This window comes from Vespula pensylvanica, chromosome 4 (assembly GCF_014466175.1).
Source record: "Vespula pensylvanica isolate Volc-1 chromosome 4, ASM1446617v1, whole genome shotgun sequence".
Taxonomy (NCBI): Eukaryota; Metazoa; Arthropoda; class Insecta; order Hymenoptera; family Vespidae; genus Vespula; species Vespula pensylvanica.
This window is the reverse complement of record NC_057688.1, coordinates 151630-169286: the sequence shown is the minus strand read 5'-3', so window position 1 is coordinate 169286 and position 17657 is coordinate 151630. Positions and strand designations below refer to the sequence as shown.

Below are 17657 nucleotides of genomic sequence, written 5' to 3'. Positions count from 1 at the left end.
TCTGTGTATATGCCTATGTGAGTGTGTCTGTGCGTAGGTAAACGAAAGGAAAACAAAACTAACGATAATAATCCTTCCGACTGGCAGTTTCGAGAGGCAAAGAATTTTGTTCGACGAGGAGATGAAATTCGTATGAACAAACGAACATCGTCACCTTACGACCGACAGAACTTACAAATTGATGCGATTGAAATCCTAAGAATGCTGTCGGCAAGAACAGACAGGTACTCGAAAAAAAGAAGAAAAAAAAAAAAGAAAAAACCGTTCCTCTCATTTTAGATATCAAAATATCCTTCCTTCTTTGTCTCTCGCTCGGCTAATGAATCACATAGATACATATACGACGCAACCTCCTCTACCTTGATGACGTTTTCGCGAGTTCAAGGGCGTCGCTCTGTGAATAAACAGAAGCTAGGATGGTGCGTGAAATTCCTCGCATGAATCGCAATCCGTGTTACGGACCGAACAAACAGTTACGAGATTACTATTCGAAAGCTGGCACGACACCCGTTGCTTTCGCGCAAGCACGGATTTGAATATCATCGGTGTCGGTTCCGGTTCGATTTGACGTCGACGAAGTTTCGGACGAGCTACCAAGCAAATTTTGTCCCACCATATTTCCATAGCCGTACGAGATTAGTCGCTGGTGTTGAAAAAAAAAAAGGGAAAAAAAGAGAATAGAAGGAAAAAAAATACTTTCTAAAAACTGTCTATTTTGTAGTGTCGTAACATCAATCATAAATAAATAATAATATATCGATCATTGGTATTATTAATGTCATCCAACCAAACAGGTTTTAAGATGCTTCACGTTTTTTCAAACGATAAAAATTGTCGAGTTTTACACTCGTTCGCATCTTTCTTTCTAAGCTTTAACTGCCACAACAGTTTATTATTTATTTCCCTGCTGTATCTCGGATAAGCGACGACGGTACTACTAGTGATCGTGACAATGAGAGGGGATGCCGACCCTCGTAGAAACAGACTGTATATCATTGTTAAGGTCGCCGAGCGTCGCTTGCTATTTGCTCCTTTCCGCTAAGATTTATGTTTCATTGTCGCGTAGCTACTCTCGACACTCGAAACGTATTGGTTTCGAGTACGATACCAATGCTGTCGACTTTCGCATTTCACGTCGAAAAACGAGCACGATTCTCTAGCGAAGAGACGATCACAACGATCGATGACTAGTTTAAGAGAATAACGATAAATAAGAAATGCACCTGCGTTCATTATACTCGATCGTGAAAAAATGACTGGAGTTGGTCTACAAAGAAGTAACTTTTAATGAAAAATCAATAAACTTTCTAAGCTCATTGTTCCTTTCGTGCGTATTAATCTCATTAGGAAGGATAATCAGTAGCGGCCTTTCTCTCTTGAAAATCTCCAATGTCGGAGCTATTTTGATTAAAATAGACCTGAGTTTACGTAGTAACTCGAGAGAATCGCTATAGAAAACGCTGAGTGGCGACTGAAAAGTTAACTATAACGTTGTTACAAGAGCTGAATTAAAAGCCGTTTTTAGGTCGCGCGAAACATCGATTATCAAAGATAAATTGGCCACTTTTATTCGAACGTAATCGTTGAATTACTCGACGATTTATTTTCATCGGTTTGCCGCGAATCGATTGTGATGCGTATATTGTATGCGTGCGTGCGTGCGTGCGTGTGTGTCGCGCATAGGCATATATATATATATATATATATATATATATATATATATACCTATATTCGCGTATACACAATGTACGCGTATAGTACCAGGTAGACACACATAATATACGTACGTATCTACGTTTATGTAATTTTTCTTTTTAACCGACTTTATTCGCCCGAGAAAGGCATCTCGTTGTATATCTTGAAATTTTTCTTCGTTTTCAAAGCTCGCAAGGTCTATGCTCACGTACGAGAAGTAGAAGTAGAAAGAGAAGGAGAAGAAGAAGAAGAAAAAGAAGAAATTGCCGAAAGAATTTTGTAACTGACGATGACACGAGACGCGCGTGGATATCTGTCTAAAACAAGATGAAATTTCCTTCGGAGTCGACAGAAATTGCTTTCATGATAACGCGGAAGATTGAGGATGAGAGATAAATATGCCGATATATTTGCCGTTGTGCTTTCTCGTCTAGCGTATTGCCATAGGTAGGATATTGTCAAAGATTCACCGAAGAGAAATTCAAGTATCTCCGTGACTGAGAATTCCTCTTTCTATCTACGCGATCTATCCATTGCTCTTTAACAAGATTGATACTCGAACTTTTCTTGCGTACTCGATATTCAAGTACGACTACTAGTCATATAATATCAGTATTTCTTGTAATCTTATACTTTCTACGATTCTTAATCGTATCTCGGATTGTTGCTTTTTAATTAACGAATGCGCTTCTCACGTACGTGAGTATGCGTGTATACCTATATGTATGTACTAAAGGAGAACGGAAAAGCATATCGGATTTCTTACAACGTTCGGTCTCGCCAGAGCAGTTCAACCAGTTTGAAATCCATGGATGCTCTCCTTTTCTCTATCGAGAGAAGAGATAACCGTAAACAGGTTTGAAACCTTATTACCATATTACCACCTGCTGTCTCTCTTTCTCTCTCTCCTACACCCACCTTCTCTTTCTCTCTCTCTCTCTCTCTCTCTCTCTCGCTCGCTCGCTCTATCACTGCCCTTTCAATACCACGCTTGGTAAGTCATGAAAGGCTTATTATGGGAAAATAATTTGAAGAGACGAGATAAGTTCTCGGTGAACGAGCAGACACTTTCCTTTTCTAAACCATCACGAAAGAGGAGAGAAATATGCCCGTAATATTTCGTGATGTTAAACTCGATAAAATCGGTTCGCGGCAAAAAGTAGCAAAATCAATTTACGTTCGATCAAGAAGCTCAACCTTTATCGTCGAACTATCGGTAAACAATCTCGCTATGAGATCTTCCAAAATTTATGCGAGAGACACCGGTACGCACGGCGTCAGCTGTTAACGATCGCATCATATCCAAAGTAATTATCCAGTTAGCTCCGCTTAACGGAGAACATATTTGGTAGGTCATGGCTTGTACAAACGGACCCTCGAAAGCCGATTAGAAATCATTGTTCTGTACGGCGTTGATCTCGTACTCATAGCCGTCCATCTGGAATCGTTTAGATTCAACCGAATATCCGAACCTTTCATCCTACTGTAAGTATGCCGTAAATTGTGAGCAGCGATATTCTCGAGATTCCTTAATTAAACGGCCAGACAGCTACATTACTAAGATCCTTCTTATCGAGAATGACGATCTGCCGCGACGATCTATAGAAGAAGGATCGAAAGAGAATCCCTCTGTTACACTACCTCTTTTCTTTTCTGAACTGTCGGCTATCGCCTGTCCGTTCAGAAACGACCATTCATGGGGCCGTTTCGATGACTGTCGACCTTACCTGTCCAATTGTCTGCTCACTGCTTACTTGCTTACTTGCCTGTCAGCCTGCTTACCTTCTGCCTTCTTTCTGGTTCCTCTCCCCCTGAAATTGGCGGTGCCTTTAATAAGAACCTGAATAACGTGCCTGAATAAGGGATTGTCTCGAAACGTGAAAGGATTTCTCCTTTGAAAAAGTTACGTCCAATAACCGATTAAATTTGACTTTATAATACCTACAACTTCGATTATTCGTACTAATTGAGGGTTATTAAATTCCTATAAACACAATTTGTTTACAATGAATGAGGTATGTCATGTAGGTCGAGCAAAATAAAAATATGTCATGGAAGTGTTTGTTATTTTCTCTATTTTCTCTACACTCTACCATATAGAGCGGTATGTTCGGTAGCTAATGCGAAACTGCGTGAATAACTAAAAGAAACAATGAACGTTTTATCCCTTGTATTGTTTTCGTATTGATGTATGTTACCTTATATAACTACATAATCCTTATTTATACGTACAGAGAATATAAATAAAAGTAGTAGTCTAAATTGTAAAGTGGGTATAAATTGTCGCAATATCCTATTCATCCCATTTCATCGAAATCCTTAGGCCCAGATATTTTCAAGATGAAATTAACAAATATACAAATATATTAATATAAAAGTTTTGTTTAATAATATTAGATTCGTTTTCTGTGCATTTTTACGTTTAATAAAATAATAATTAGATAAAATTTACAAATATATATATATATATATATATATATATATACATATAAATTATAGAATTATACAAATGTATAAGAATAAACTGTTATCGAGCCTAATTTAATATTTCAACTTTTGGAAATAACAGCAAAATATAAAATTTGTTATACTTTTTACCAAGCGATGCTCGGTCTTCCAGTTACTGATTTATTAAAATCACAACGCGCTTTAACATTGCGTTCGAAACGATGGTTCAATGTGTTAAAAAACAAACTTGGTTTTAAAAGAAATAGGGAAAAAATGAAAGAGGGATAGATAGAGAGAGAAGCAAAATGCAGTCGTCTGCTCGTGTTGGTCGATAGCTCGATCTGGGCTCGATATTCTCGCGGGTACAGTTAACTGGCAGATGCATTGTTTCGACATTTCCCATCACATATTTTAATTGACACTCGAAAATCGAGCGTGAAGTATCCACGCAATAACGTCCAGTCATTGTGAAAGCGTACATCGTCGCTGCCAATTACTGGAAAAACGAAAAACACACGTATCCAACGAAAATATTATTTTATTTTGAACTTCCGATAAAGTCGATCGTCAAAACGGAGAAGATAAAACCGCCTCGCAATGAGACGTGTCGCGAACTCTTGCTTCCGATCATATATTTTTTATTTTTTTTGTTTCTCTCTCACTCTCTCTTTCTCTTTCTCTCTTTCTCTCCATTTTCTCTCATGTACAAATCTCTCACCTCATACAATTTCAAAATAATTCCAACTTTTCCACCGAATATTTTATCCGAGATATACATATATGTACTTATGTACGTATAGATACCTATATATATATATATATATATATATATATATATATATATATAAATTTTGTATCTCACTAACATTTTTGACATCATTTATAAATTGTCGTTAACTATTACAAGTCTATATACGTACATACATATATACCTACGTTCTATAAATATGTTGAAAAATTAATCTGCATTATACATACGTACTTATTCGTCGTGAAAAGCTATGATAATCAACCCTTTTAAACGTATATGCTACGATAATTAAAGTCCTTAAACGAGATTCATTAGGCTCGACTCACGGCCACGCACGCTTACTTTTTAATTTGAGAAACTTATCAGTGCTATATATCTTCCATTATAAAATCCCAACTCTTTAACTTTTATAGTCGGAAAAATTTATAATCGGTTATAAACGATACGATACGATACGAAGGAAAGAGAAAGAAAAACTATCATCCGTTTATGTTTATTTCTTTTTTATTCACGATTCGAAAATAGATTTGTTAACGGTATTCTTATCTCATTTGAATCGGTTCCTCAAGCTATGTGTCCATAATATATGCTAATATAAAGCGTCGTTACCTTGCCTTATCTATTCATCAACGATCATAATCTTCGATATTGCATATTTATCTCTCTCTCTCTCTCTCTCTCTCTCTCTCTCTCTCTCTCTTTTCTCTCTCTGTTTCTCTATCTATCTATCCCATGTTTATTTTTGTAATATTATAACTAATATCGAAAAAGTTATGTTTTAGATCTACGAAGAAAATCCCTTTTTTCACTCTTGAATATTAAATAAGAAAGAAAAAAGAGAATAAAATAAATGTAGATAGAAGATAGGTCGAAACACGAGAACGAAATGAAGCATAACGATTCACATTTTTACGTTCTTAAAAATATCCCTGCCTTATTACGAGGGGCAAAGTCGTGCAAGACCTCTCGTGGAAGAACGTTGATCCAAAGTGTCAGCTTTAAAATCCCGACGGACATTCGCCTTAAGTATATTGCTGACATACATCACCCTACTTAATACTTTCTCGTCGTGGCCGTTGAGCGTACCGAAATTGCCAAAGTTATAAAGTTACAAATTTTCTAAGTCCCGCGAATTTCTAGGAATGTCCTTGGAATGTTACATCTATCTCTCCCACTTCCTCTCTTCTCTCTCTCTCTCTTTCCACGCTCTACTTCTTCCTTTCTCTTGTTACTACCCTTTCTCGGTCCTCTGTTCTATTTGACTTCTATACCGAGCAGAGAATGTCCTGACTCAAGCAAAATTGTCACGAGATACTTCAAGAAAAAAATAACGGAAAGAAAAAAAAAGAAAAACGAAAAAGAAACATATCTCATGAAAGTGTTGAGAAGATAAACATTGAAACGAACGTAACTTTTAAAATACACGTCGATTCGGATTACCACGGAACAAGAGCGTCATTTTCATTAAAAGATAATGACTTTAATACAAGAGTTCGTGCCATCAACGATTAATATCTCTCTCGTATGTTTTTTTAGTCCGCATGTTTTGTGTGCGTATGTGTGCGTGCGCATATTCCCATGTTTTAATCCTGAACGTTAATATTTTAATAGTAATAAAATTCAACCACGCTCGATTTGAATCCTCTGAAAACGTGTGAAAATCGTTTCGTTCGAGTTGAAAAAATGCCGCCAGATTTCGCACGTCGATGAAACAAATTAAATTCTCGCGACCTTCAACTTTGCGAATTTATTCGCGGAAATATGGAATTACACGGAGGTACGAATACATCCATAAAAATCAACGATAATGACTATTTGCATTATGTTAAGAAAAACGAGAACGACGATACCAGGAATTGTTCGAATAATCAAATGCTCGGCTATTTCGCTGAGGTGAAATTCATTTTATAGCTGTTGCTCAACCCATCATGAACAATATTTTGTAATGCGAACGAAGAGAGAGAGAGAGAGAGAGAGAGAAACAGAAAGAGGGTAGAGCATGTTGTTTAAGGCGTATTCGTATTCGTCGTTATTATGGAATTATCGAGAGCAAATATATAGGGTGCACTGTGTAACACGTAAGTAATTAAATAAAATCGAAAATTTTCATTGGTTGTGCACTTTGAAAATTTGTTCTATTTTCATTTCGTTTAATTCGTGCTAAAATTTACAAACAACCTGCAATATCGAAAATGTTTTAAAAATCATTTCCTCGATAATTTAATAATCAAGTACTTAATATACTCAAGAAAATATAAGTAAAGATGGTCATGTCCCACGATTACCTCTTTACACCATGTATCTTCTTTCAAACGAATTCTAATCAGCCTCATAAAATTTATATTAATCATTTATATCCATTCTATATACTTCGGTATATACATACATACGTATACATATGAATACATATATATATATAGATGGAATAATCTGACTCTCAGAGGTAGGTAAAGTCATCATTGTAGCACGTCAATCGCACGAACGGCATCGGAATAAAACGAAGCTGAGTTGCATGTACCTGAACGACATAGCGTCGACATACAAGAGTAAAGGTTTGACGTCGCTGGATTCCGCGTGCGTATCCTCGATGTTAGTTGAGATATCGACATGTTCACGTTATCCTCACTCTCTCTCTCTCTCTCTCTCTCTCTCTCTCTCTCTCTCCCTCTCCCTCTCCCTCTCCTTCACCCTCTCTCTCTCTCTCTCTCTCTCTCTCTCTCTCTCACCCTCTCACTCAAGCTTGCTTCAACCTATTCTCACGAGGGCATCGATTTCGCCATGGATACGCGACCATGGTAGCACATAGGCAAGACAGAGACGACGTGCAGGGTGTAAAGAGGGTATCAAGAGGGTATATGATGGGAGTGTAAAGGGGGGAGGTGAGAGTCCTTCTTCCAAACCGTATTCCTCTCCATACATAGCATCTACTCCGTGTATTCACAGTCACGGTCTTGATTAGCCTAATAGAAAAGCCAAACACAGTAGCTTAATGTATACCATAGATGTATCATCCTTACAACTACCCAAGGCAAATCCAGGAACATTAAACCGTCGAGGATCGCATTTAGTGAGGGTTACGAAAACGTAACACATCGCTATACTACTACCTACTATACCTACAATACAACTAAACGCTACGCACCGAAATTTGGGCTAATAGGGGATGAGATGTTCTTTTGCGCCTTGAGCACGTGCTATCGTAAAAAAATATCTTCTTTTATTGAAAAAAAAATCACCGCAGTCAATAAAAAATGTGTTTGTATTCTAAGCAATCATCAACACAGAAAGAAAGAAACGTTCGAATTATGATAGAAACTGTTACAAAGAGCTTAAGAGTTTGTCTTATTTATGAGATATCCAAATTTTTAATTGTTATGTAAATTAAAAGGACATTTTCCATTTTCAAAATTTGTTTACAACTTCAGGACATCCTATTAGGAAAAAAGAAAAAGCAATGATTCGTTTGAAAAAAAAAATATATATATAGAAACACTGATTCGAACATGTATTTTGTGTATGTATATCACGATTGGAAAATAGAATCTGGAGTTCACGATGACGATGGCTATGTCGAATAAATCATAGAACAACGTCGAAAAATGATATCCTGAATTTATCGCTACACGGATACACGTCCGAGAAGAAAATAATTTACGATATAGAGACGTCGACGTGCTCTACGCGTTCATCCTCGAAACAGCTCTTTTAACTTATTGTCAGTATCTCCGAAATTATTCCACGAATAGAAAAAAAAGAGAGAGAGAGAGAGAGAGACAAAGAATAAGAGTGAGGGATGGAGCGGGAGAGATATACATAGATATATATGTATAGATATATATACATAAATATATACAGGGTGTCTATCCATAGATATCCAAGCAAATATCTCACAACTGATTAAAGTTACGAGAAAGTTTATAAAGAAAAATTTGCATGATTCTTAGTCAGCTACGAAATGCATATAAACATTTCTTTTTTACTCGTGATCTTTTACAGTTATGAAAGTGAATATAATCTTTTTAAATAAGTATCTATAATTTTTTTTGTTATTATTCATATTTATATAGCAGTGATCATTTCCAATTAAAATCATATCTGATAAAAAATTGTTACTATGCATCGTTTGCAAAATAATTGGTATCGGCTACTTACTGACCGATCAAAATAACTAACCCGAGCCGACCTGAGCCGAGTCTTATCTTGCTTTTCCCTGTCTAGTTCTGTCTTATTCTGTCTGGTCCTGTCCTGTCCTGTGAATAGAAAGTGAAGGCCGTCGTTTTGAACGTTTATTAATATTTGTCTACAAAAGAATATCTATTCTCTCTTATATTTCTACTTGCCGTAGTTTTTTGTTTAAACGATGTTAAATATCGAAAATAGAGACCGTATAAAAAAATATTTTAGGTAAAAATTGTTTATTCCTTTGGTTGAACTAAGATTCGGTTTCAAAACTTATAGGTTTCCGCATAAAAATACAAAATTGACTTTAAAATAACCTTGAAAGCGTACACCACATTAAAAATAAATAATGCTTTTACCGAAGAGTAAGAGCAACTTCCTTTTTTAATACGTTGTTATCGAGATATTTAGATATCTCAATTTCAAAAACTCACCCTGTACATGTACATATAGAGAGAGGGTTAAACCGCTACGATGAAACGCGAGCTTTCTCGCTCCGCGAGTATTATTATATTTCACCGGTCTCGTCTTTGACCTTTTTTCTCGCTTATCCCTTTGTTTTGCCACCACGCCATTGTTTCAAGACAATATACGGTGTAACTATAACGACTGCCTCGGGAGGAGGACAGCCAAGAGAGAGACGCGGTTACTTCTGAGAAATTATATAAGTTTTATTCTTTCTCTACCGTAAAAAATATTCCCGTAACATGGTCGCGTCGTACGTTCTCTTATGAGAAGTATTCACATAAATCGGGACTCAGCGTTTTGAAAAAGAATAACTGAAAGAAATAAAACAGATTTAAACATATGAAATAGTATCGTATGTGCGTGTGTGTGTGTTGTGTGTTTACTACCGAATAGAACGCTGCACTAAAAAAAAAAAAATAATTATCTCAATTTTACATACTTTTACGATCTCTTGTGATACATATGTATACTATACGTAATATCAAAGCAAACTCTCACAGTAAAGATTTTCCGTTGAATCTTTTGCGATGAATATACGCTTTGTTAGTAATAAAGATAGTCGGGGATGACTTTATTGCAAAATCCTTTTAACCATTGTTTCTCTGTCACTTGCTGGCCTTCGGTCGCAAGGTTATTACAAAGCTCGTTCTTTTCCACAACCCCCTCGATAAAAATGATATAAATATTTATTCGTCTCCATAGAATACACAAAAAACAAAAAGAGATATGCTCTTCGATGTATCTTCAACACCCATGAATATACGTAGCTTTATATATATACACACATTTACGTATATACAACACACGCGTGTGTGTAGCATGTAGTAGCTACATAAATATATATAGAGAGGGCCGATTATTATTCGATCTCTTACACATTCGATTGGTATATAAGCCTTTCGATATAAATAATACTCGATGAGTTCGTTATTATCCAAAGGTCTGAGAATAATATCAACATAAAGCTTCGAAAAAGGGTTGGCACGGAAAATAACTATCGGGCAAAATTGGCTCTGGTTACTCGGCAAACATTGAACTGTTTGATATAAAATGCTGGCTCTGCTACGCAATTTTCGAAGAGTGCTGGAAACACTGGACTTCTCCATTTGCATTTCCTCACCCTCTCTTTCTCTCTCCTCCTCCTCCATCTCTTCTTCTACCTCCTGCAATCCTACTTTTTCCGTCCACCCGACACCAACATACTATATCGTCGAATTTCCGTTGAGATATCTTCACATCGCCGACTTTACTTGATCTACATCCTCATAGAGGATCCCCATTCCCCGTACCACCAAAATGTTTTCTTGCGGCTGAGTCCATCCAATTGAAAAGCTTCTTGGCCGAATCGTTTGCTAACGGAAGGATGGAAGTTTTTCGTACTACGATATTTTCTATCGTGGCTATACTTCGAACGTTTCGTAAAATGAAACGTATGTTTTGCATTTCTATAACTAGAAATCGCGATCTTTTATAAATTTTCATTTGATATTATTTACTTCTTAACAGATACTGATGATATCGTGATCTATCTATATATTAGGATTGCACACATATATCTGTAATCACGTAAAAGGAAGAGATTAATAGCATGGGTTTTATGAAGAAACAAGTGGATCATCGAAAAATTAAATTAATTTTATTAACTTTGAAAACTTCCTTAAGGCCCAGATATTCTATAAAGACGCCTCTACACATGTGCTGCGTAATGATAAATTAATTAAAAGTTAACGATAATTTAATACAGCTTGTGGATAAGGACGTTTCGTGCGGATGTTCTAGTTGTCTAACAGCTAAATTTTACTTATAAAACCTAAATCTCGCGGAGTCATGAATTCCTTTAATATTTCATCCGTTATTTTACTTCTAGCTTCTTGATGTTTAGCAACAAGAGGTTGTAATACTTCGATTAACTCTTTCTTTATTTCTCCTGAGAGAATCTGTCCGCTAGTGTATCCCTAGAAATATTTAAATCGTAGGATTATTCGGAAATTGTACAATAAGATGCTCTAATAAAGTTATTTATGAAGAGAAACTTACTTCTCTGATATTTTTTAATTTTTCATCATCTTCTAAGAAGAATCGCAGCCACTGATAGGACACATCTACTTCACAATTTCCACCTAATCGCCTGTGTTCTTCTACAGTGGCTTGCCCACCAGAAAATGCATATTTGTTAATTTTATTCTTTATCTGCTTGGGTGTATCCGTTAAAAATACTGCTGTGTTGCTATCGCTTGCAGACATTTTTGTTTTAGAACCTTGCAACGCTGGGAAAAAAGTAGAATGTAACAGAGCAGGTTTAGGATATCCAAGTTTAGGTGTTACATCTCTTGTCATCCGAAAGTATGGATCTTGATCTATAGCGCATGGTATCAAACAGGGAACTTTCTTATTTTTAAAAATAAAGGGAAATGTTCCAGAGATTGCCGGTGCAGCCTGAGTTGGCGGGAATGCAATCTTTCCAATAGGATCACTGTCACCAAAACCAAATATACCTTTCACTTGATTGTACGTAACAGAACGTTGTATCCTAATCATATTTTGATAAAAAGCTGGATTATTTCCAATGTGTTCTAAATTTGAAAAAATAAATGTTTTAGCTGGATTAAAGCCGCAAGCGATAATATCTTTTGCATTATTATATGCTAACTTGATAGCACTTTCTATATCTATGTTTTTCCATATAGCCTTTTCATCGTCCGTCAACTGTATCACCAAAGGAACTTCGAAGACATCTTGTAACCATTTACAAAACATAAATGGTATTAAATGTCCTAAATGCATAGAATCTGAACTAGGACCTCTGCCTGTATAAAGATAGAACAGTTTTCCTTGTTCGTAAAGATTTAATATAGTGTGCATATCACGATGCGAGAAAAATATTCCTCTTCTTAAAAAATGATGAGGCCTTTTTTGCGTAATCTTTTCAAATCTAGTTATCAACTCATCGTCTATCTTGGAACTTCCAAATCTCTCTGAAACAATATGAATATTTCAAAATAAAATTAACAAACCTTGAACATTTTATAAAAACATACTTGCAAAAGTTTAGATGTCAAATGATTAAAAAATTTTAATTACACATATAAAGAATTTCTTATCACATGGAATACTTAATTCACAACTTACTTATTAATTTATCATAATCAATTCCAGTATCATTTTTACTCGTAACATTCCACGGTGTTACAACATCTTCTTCGTCACCAGTTCCATTTATAGACAACGCTTCGATTTCTACAGTTTCTGCAGTCATTGTCTTTTAAAATTAATTAATACTTTATGCGGTAAACGTTTGTTAAATGCCGCATCTGCACAGTTAACACGTTGTTAAAGAAGACGTATACTCAGCACTGCTGTCACCAGCAGACACAATTTTTTAGGTTATAATCTTTCCGTTCAAAAGTATAAAAATCACAAAGAAAAGGATTATTTTAAATAAAATAATCTGTGAAATTAAATACAATATGCTTATATCGAAAACAGTACCTCGTAAGAATAATCATTGTAATACAAAAGGTCTGAAAATTTAACCAGCCATTGACTCTAGTAGTGAAATTCATTAAATGACTGAAGATGGCACTAAAAATTTAATTTTCATATTTGATCGAAATATTGGAAATGTAATAAAATAATCGTCTAAAGAAATCGTATAGAATAATATATGATAATCGAAATAATTCAAACTGTACGATAATAATGAATTATTATCATAAGTAACAATTTTCATATATTATTTTCCCATCCGTATAAATATTTGGAAAGATCAATAATTAATATTGTAATTTAACTATTTAATTTATTACTTGCTATACTACTTCCCAAGTATTGTCACATTAAGCGCTACGATTTTTTTTTACTTTTTCTTTTTTTTTTACAAACAGCCTTCTTTGACCTCACGATAGTACTCTTCCGGTAAAATAAGTAATACACCGCCAGTATATCTTTCAGTTATCTCAATGTACGTGAGATACATTTCAGATGTAATTTTTTATCACTTATATCTGACCCATATTTAAATATCCTTTTTTATGAGTTGAAATTCAATACATGTAACGTTAGAAACTTGTCACTTATATAGATATATATATATATATATACAAGTTACGAGAGAATTTTGGAACTATAGTAAAAAACAGAGCTTAGTAGACGTATTTTGATATATTGCATTCAAAATGTTGTTATTTCTTTATATTTGTAGTGTAATCACTATGTACGATGCGATTGGTGAGCTACACTATATTCTACATAAAATAGCAATTGATATTATTGCAAAAGAGAAAAGTTTTAAAAATTCTTTTTTTTTTGAAACAGCTGATTCGTCAATTCCTAAAATTGTCGGTGGTTCGGCCGCAAAAGAAGGACAATTTCCACATCAAGCTTCTCTTCGTATTAAAGAAAAACACTTCTGCGGAGGTTCTATTTTAAATAAACGATGGATCCTTACTGCAGCTCATTGTCTTGCTGGGTGAGTTTACGTGAAATATTCATAATATTCATAATAAATAAAAAATTCTATTAGTAGAGAATTCTATCATTAAAATGAAAGAACTTCGTGAATGAAACAACATAAAAATATTATTTAATTTATAATTGTATCATTAATTAAATGAAAACAGATTAGATGCTAGCCGTATAACCGTTGTATTAGGAACTAATACCTTAGACAAAGGTGGTGATCTGTACCGAGCAAATGTAACAATAGCTCACGAGGAATATGATCCAAGAAAAATAAAAAATGATATCGGATTGATTAAAGTTGATAAGGATATCGAATTTACCGACAAAATAAAACCAATTAACTTACCGACAGAGAATTATCAAAAAATTGACAGTTATGTTATATTGTCGGGTTGGGGTAGAACAAGCGTAAGTATATATTATACTATAGTATTTTATAAGTTTAAAGAAATATATTCGTAAAGATAAAGTCACTTGTGTGCACTGCATTATCGACACATTTCAGTATCCTGGAAATTCACCGAACGAACTTCAACACATCAAATTAAAAGTAATCGATCAAAAAAAGTGTGCTACAATGGTAATAATTACTAGAATTCCTGTTTCCGACACAAATATTTGTACCTTAAATCAATATGGAGAAGGTGCTTGTCATGTATGTACTTTTGAATTATTTTCTATAATACTATTAATAAAACATACTCGATGATATACTCGATGATATACAGGGTGACTCTGGTGGTCCTCTTATCGACGGAGACGAACAAGTCGGAGTTGTTTCTTGGGGTATTCCATGTGCAAGAAATCGACCAGATGTCTTTACTCGTGTGTTTAGTTACCTGAATTGGATAAAAAATCATATTAAAGAAGATGAAAGTCAAACATCTGAATAATACAATTATATACAACAATAAATATATGTACAAAATAAATTAACAAAAATTATTAAGCGGAAAATAAAAACGATAATAACAAAAAATGTTCATTACGTAACGTATGTAACAACAGATAAATAAAAATTTTAATGAATTTAATCTGTGATGAATAATCTTTGAATGAATTAAATTTGTTTTTTAATAAGTGATGTAAACGATATGAGTAAGATTTAACCGAAACAATTTCAATAAGTAATAAGTTAATAATCGAATGTATTTCGAACAGTAAACATCATAGCGTCTCCACATTATCGACAGTGTGTACACCTCCTTCGACATAACATTTTTGTAATACTCTTTACAATTTTTGTTACATATACATTACTCATTTTATTATTATTTTATTGTAATAAGCGACAACTTTTGAAATTTACTACTAGATAGTGCTTCGATCAGCACAGATTTTTACTTGAGATTTTGTTGCCCATTTAAACGTGAACTAAATTCCCTACACGCTTTAGCACGATAACACTGGTCGTGTCTCGTGGCAAAACTGTAGTTGATAACCAAAATGAACTTAACGGTTAAATATTTATGTTTTCTCTGTATTTTCGCTTTTGCGAATGCCGGTGGACCAACTTTAGTATTGCTCGATAATCTTGCAATTAAAGAAACACATTCCATATTTTTCAGAACGTTACAAGGTACGTGTATAGACATATTTTTTATCATTGACAGTTATGACTAATTTTTCCATTGCCTTCTAAATGAAAGAAATTGAAATAATATCTATGAAAAGAATCTTACATTTAGAGTGAAATGCATTTTTTTTGATATTTCGATCTATGAATTTGTAATTACAGATAGTGGATATAGTTTAATATTTAAATTAGCTGATGATGCTAATTTACAACTTTCAAAGTATGGAGAATATCTGTATCAACATTTAATTATATTCGCACCATCCATAGAAGAATTTGGTGGTTCTTTAAGTGTAGACGCTATTACTGATTTTATCGATGGAGGTGGAAATGTATTGGTTGCTGGATCTTCGCAATCAGGAGATGCATTACGTGAACTTGCATCAGAATGTGGTTTTGAAATTGATGAAGAAGGGGCTTCTGTTATCGATCATATGAATTATGATGTTTCGGATAGTGGTTATCATACCATGATAGTAGCTAATCCAACCAATTTAATTGATGCTTCCGTTATTGTAGGAAATCAAAAAATTCCTCCGTTATTATATGAAGGAACAGGATTAATAGCAGATGCTAATAATCCTTTATTACTTCGTTTATTAACTACAGCTAATTCTGCTTATTCTTATAATCCTAATAATCCGATCAAAGAATATCCCCATGCTGTTGGTAAAAATACTTTATTAATTGGAGCTCTGCAAGCTAGGAACAATGCTAGAGTTTTATTTTCTGGTTCACTCTTCTTCTTTAGCGACGAAGCATTTACAAAATCAGTTCAAAAAGTACAAGGTAATACAAATTTTTACATACATGTGCTAAAGTATTTATTTGAGTACGAAATAAAATTTTGTATATCTATATTTTGTATAGGTGATCAAAAATATGAAAAATCGGGAAATGAAGCAGTTGCTAGAGCTATGACTCAATGGGTCTTTAAAGAAAACGGAGTAATACGAGTCTCTGCTGTTCACCATCACAAAATTGGAGAAACGCAACCTCCTCCAGCCTATACAGTAAAAGATGATGTTGTGTATTCCATCGATGTAGAAAAACTGTCTGGTGATAAATGGGTTCCTTATGAAACAAACGACCTACAACTAGAATTTGTGCGAATTGATCCGTTTGTTCGCATGACTATGAAGCCAACTGGCAAAGGGCACTATGAAGCAAGATTTAAGATTCCCGATGTATATGGAGTATATCAATTTAAAGTAGATTATATTCGTATGGGTTTAACGCACTTATATAGTACAACTCAAGTGTCTGTTCGTCCTTTACAGCACACGCAATATGAACGATTTATTCCAAGTGCATTTCCATACTATGTCAGTGCTTTTTCAATGATGGGAGGTGTATTCCTATTTTCTTTAGTATTTTTGCATTATCGAGAAGATACAAAAACTAAGTCTGAATAACTTAATTATAAATTAATCGAAGTTCAATGAGACACCTTACATTACATTGAAGTAAAATAAACTGTTATAGATATTTTATATTGTATACAATTGTATTGTAAAAGAACTATCTTTTTTTACATATACTCTATGTAAATTATAATATCTAATATTACTCTTATAATTATAAAAAAGTTTTGTGAGTCAAACTTAAAATGTTGTAAAATAGATGATACTAATGAAATGAACAAAGTTATTAAAGTAACATACGTTTTAATATATGGGCACTAATATGTAAAACTTCTTCTTTTTATGCAATGTGAAAGATTACTTAAATTCATTACACTTGTATCATTAATATGCGAATAAAAAGAAATGGCACTGAACTAATGCTTTCAAAATTACTACTTAAAAATATATACATATATAATAATAATACACTCCAAATATAAAACTTAGATAATATATATAAGTTTAAAACTAAAAATTATAAATAATTTAAATTCAATTGAAGTCAAGTTAAGAACTTAATATGAGACATTACGTACATTATTCTTACCAATCAGAGTAAAGTTTAAAAAGTGACAAATATTTGTATAAGTACAATTATCAAAAATTAATTTTTTTAAGAATAATTGTGTCTGTTCTGTAAAATTATACACATTTTTGTGCAATTGCATGTCAT

General features: G+C 34.0%; 3 protein-coding genes across 3 annotated transcripts; 2 read left to right on the top strand and 1 right to left on the bottom strand.

Moving 5' to 3' along the window:
• Positions 1–11155: 11155 nt before the first annotated feature.
• LOC122628793 (tryptophan--tRNA ligase, cytoplasmic) lies at positions 11156–13074 on the bottom strand. The gene is made up of 3 exons (XM_043811432.1): positions 12671–13074; positions 11579–12516; positions 11156–11496 (listed from the first exon to the last, which is right to left on the bottom strand). Exons 1-3 carry the CDS (start codon positions 12795–12797, stop codon positions 11332–11334), a joined length of 1230 nt encoding a protein of 409 aa, XP_043667367.1. The 5' UTR covers positions 12798–13074; the 3' UTR covers positions 11156–11331.
• Positions 13075–13693: 619 nt separating this feature from the next.
• Positions 13694–15002, top strand: LOC122628794 (chymotrypsin-2-like). The gene is made up of 4 exons (XM_043811434.1): positions 13694–14009; positions 14161–14410; positions 14508–14657; positions 14731–15002. The coding sequence occupies exons 1-4, from the start codon at positions 13717–13719 to the stop codon at positions 14893–14895; spliced, it is 858 nt and encodes a 285-aa protein (XP_043667369.1). The 5' UTR covers positions 13694–13716; the 3' UTR covers positions 14896–15002.
• Positions 15003–15240: 238 nt separating this feature from the next.
• On the top strand, positions 15241–17358 carry LOC122628792 (dolichyl-diphosphooligosaccharide--protein glycosyltransferase 48 kDa subunit). Its single transcript, XM_043811431.1, has 3 exons — positions 15241–15581; positions 15741–16367; positions 16449–17358. Exons 1-3 carry the CDS (start codon positions 15449–15451, stop codon positions 16991–16993), a joined length of 1305 nt encoding a protein of 434 aa, XP_043667366.1. The 5' UTR covers positions 15241–15448; the 3' UTR covers positions 16994–17358.
• The last annotated feature ends 299 nt before the right edge of the window (positions 17359–17657 follow it).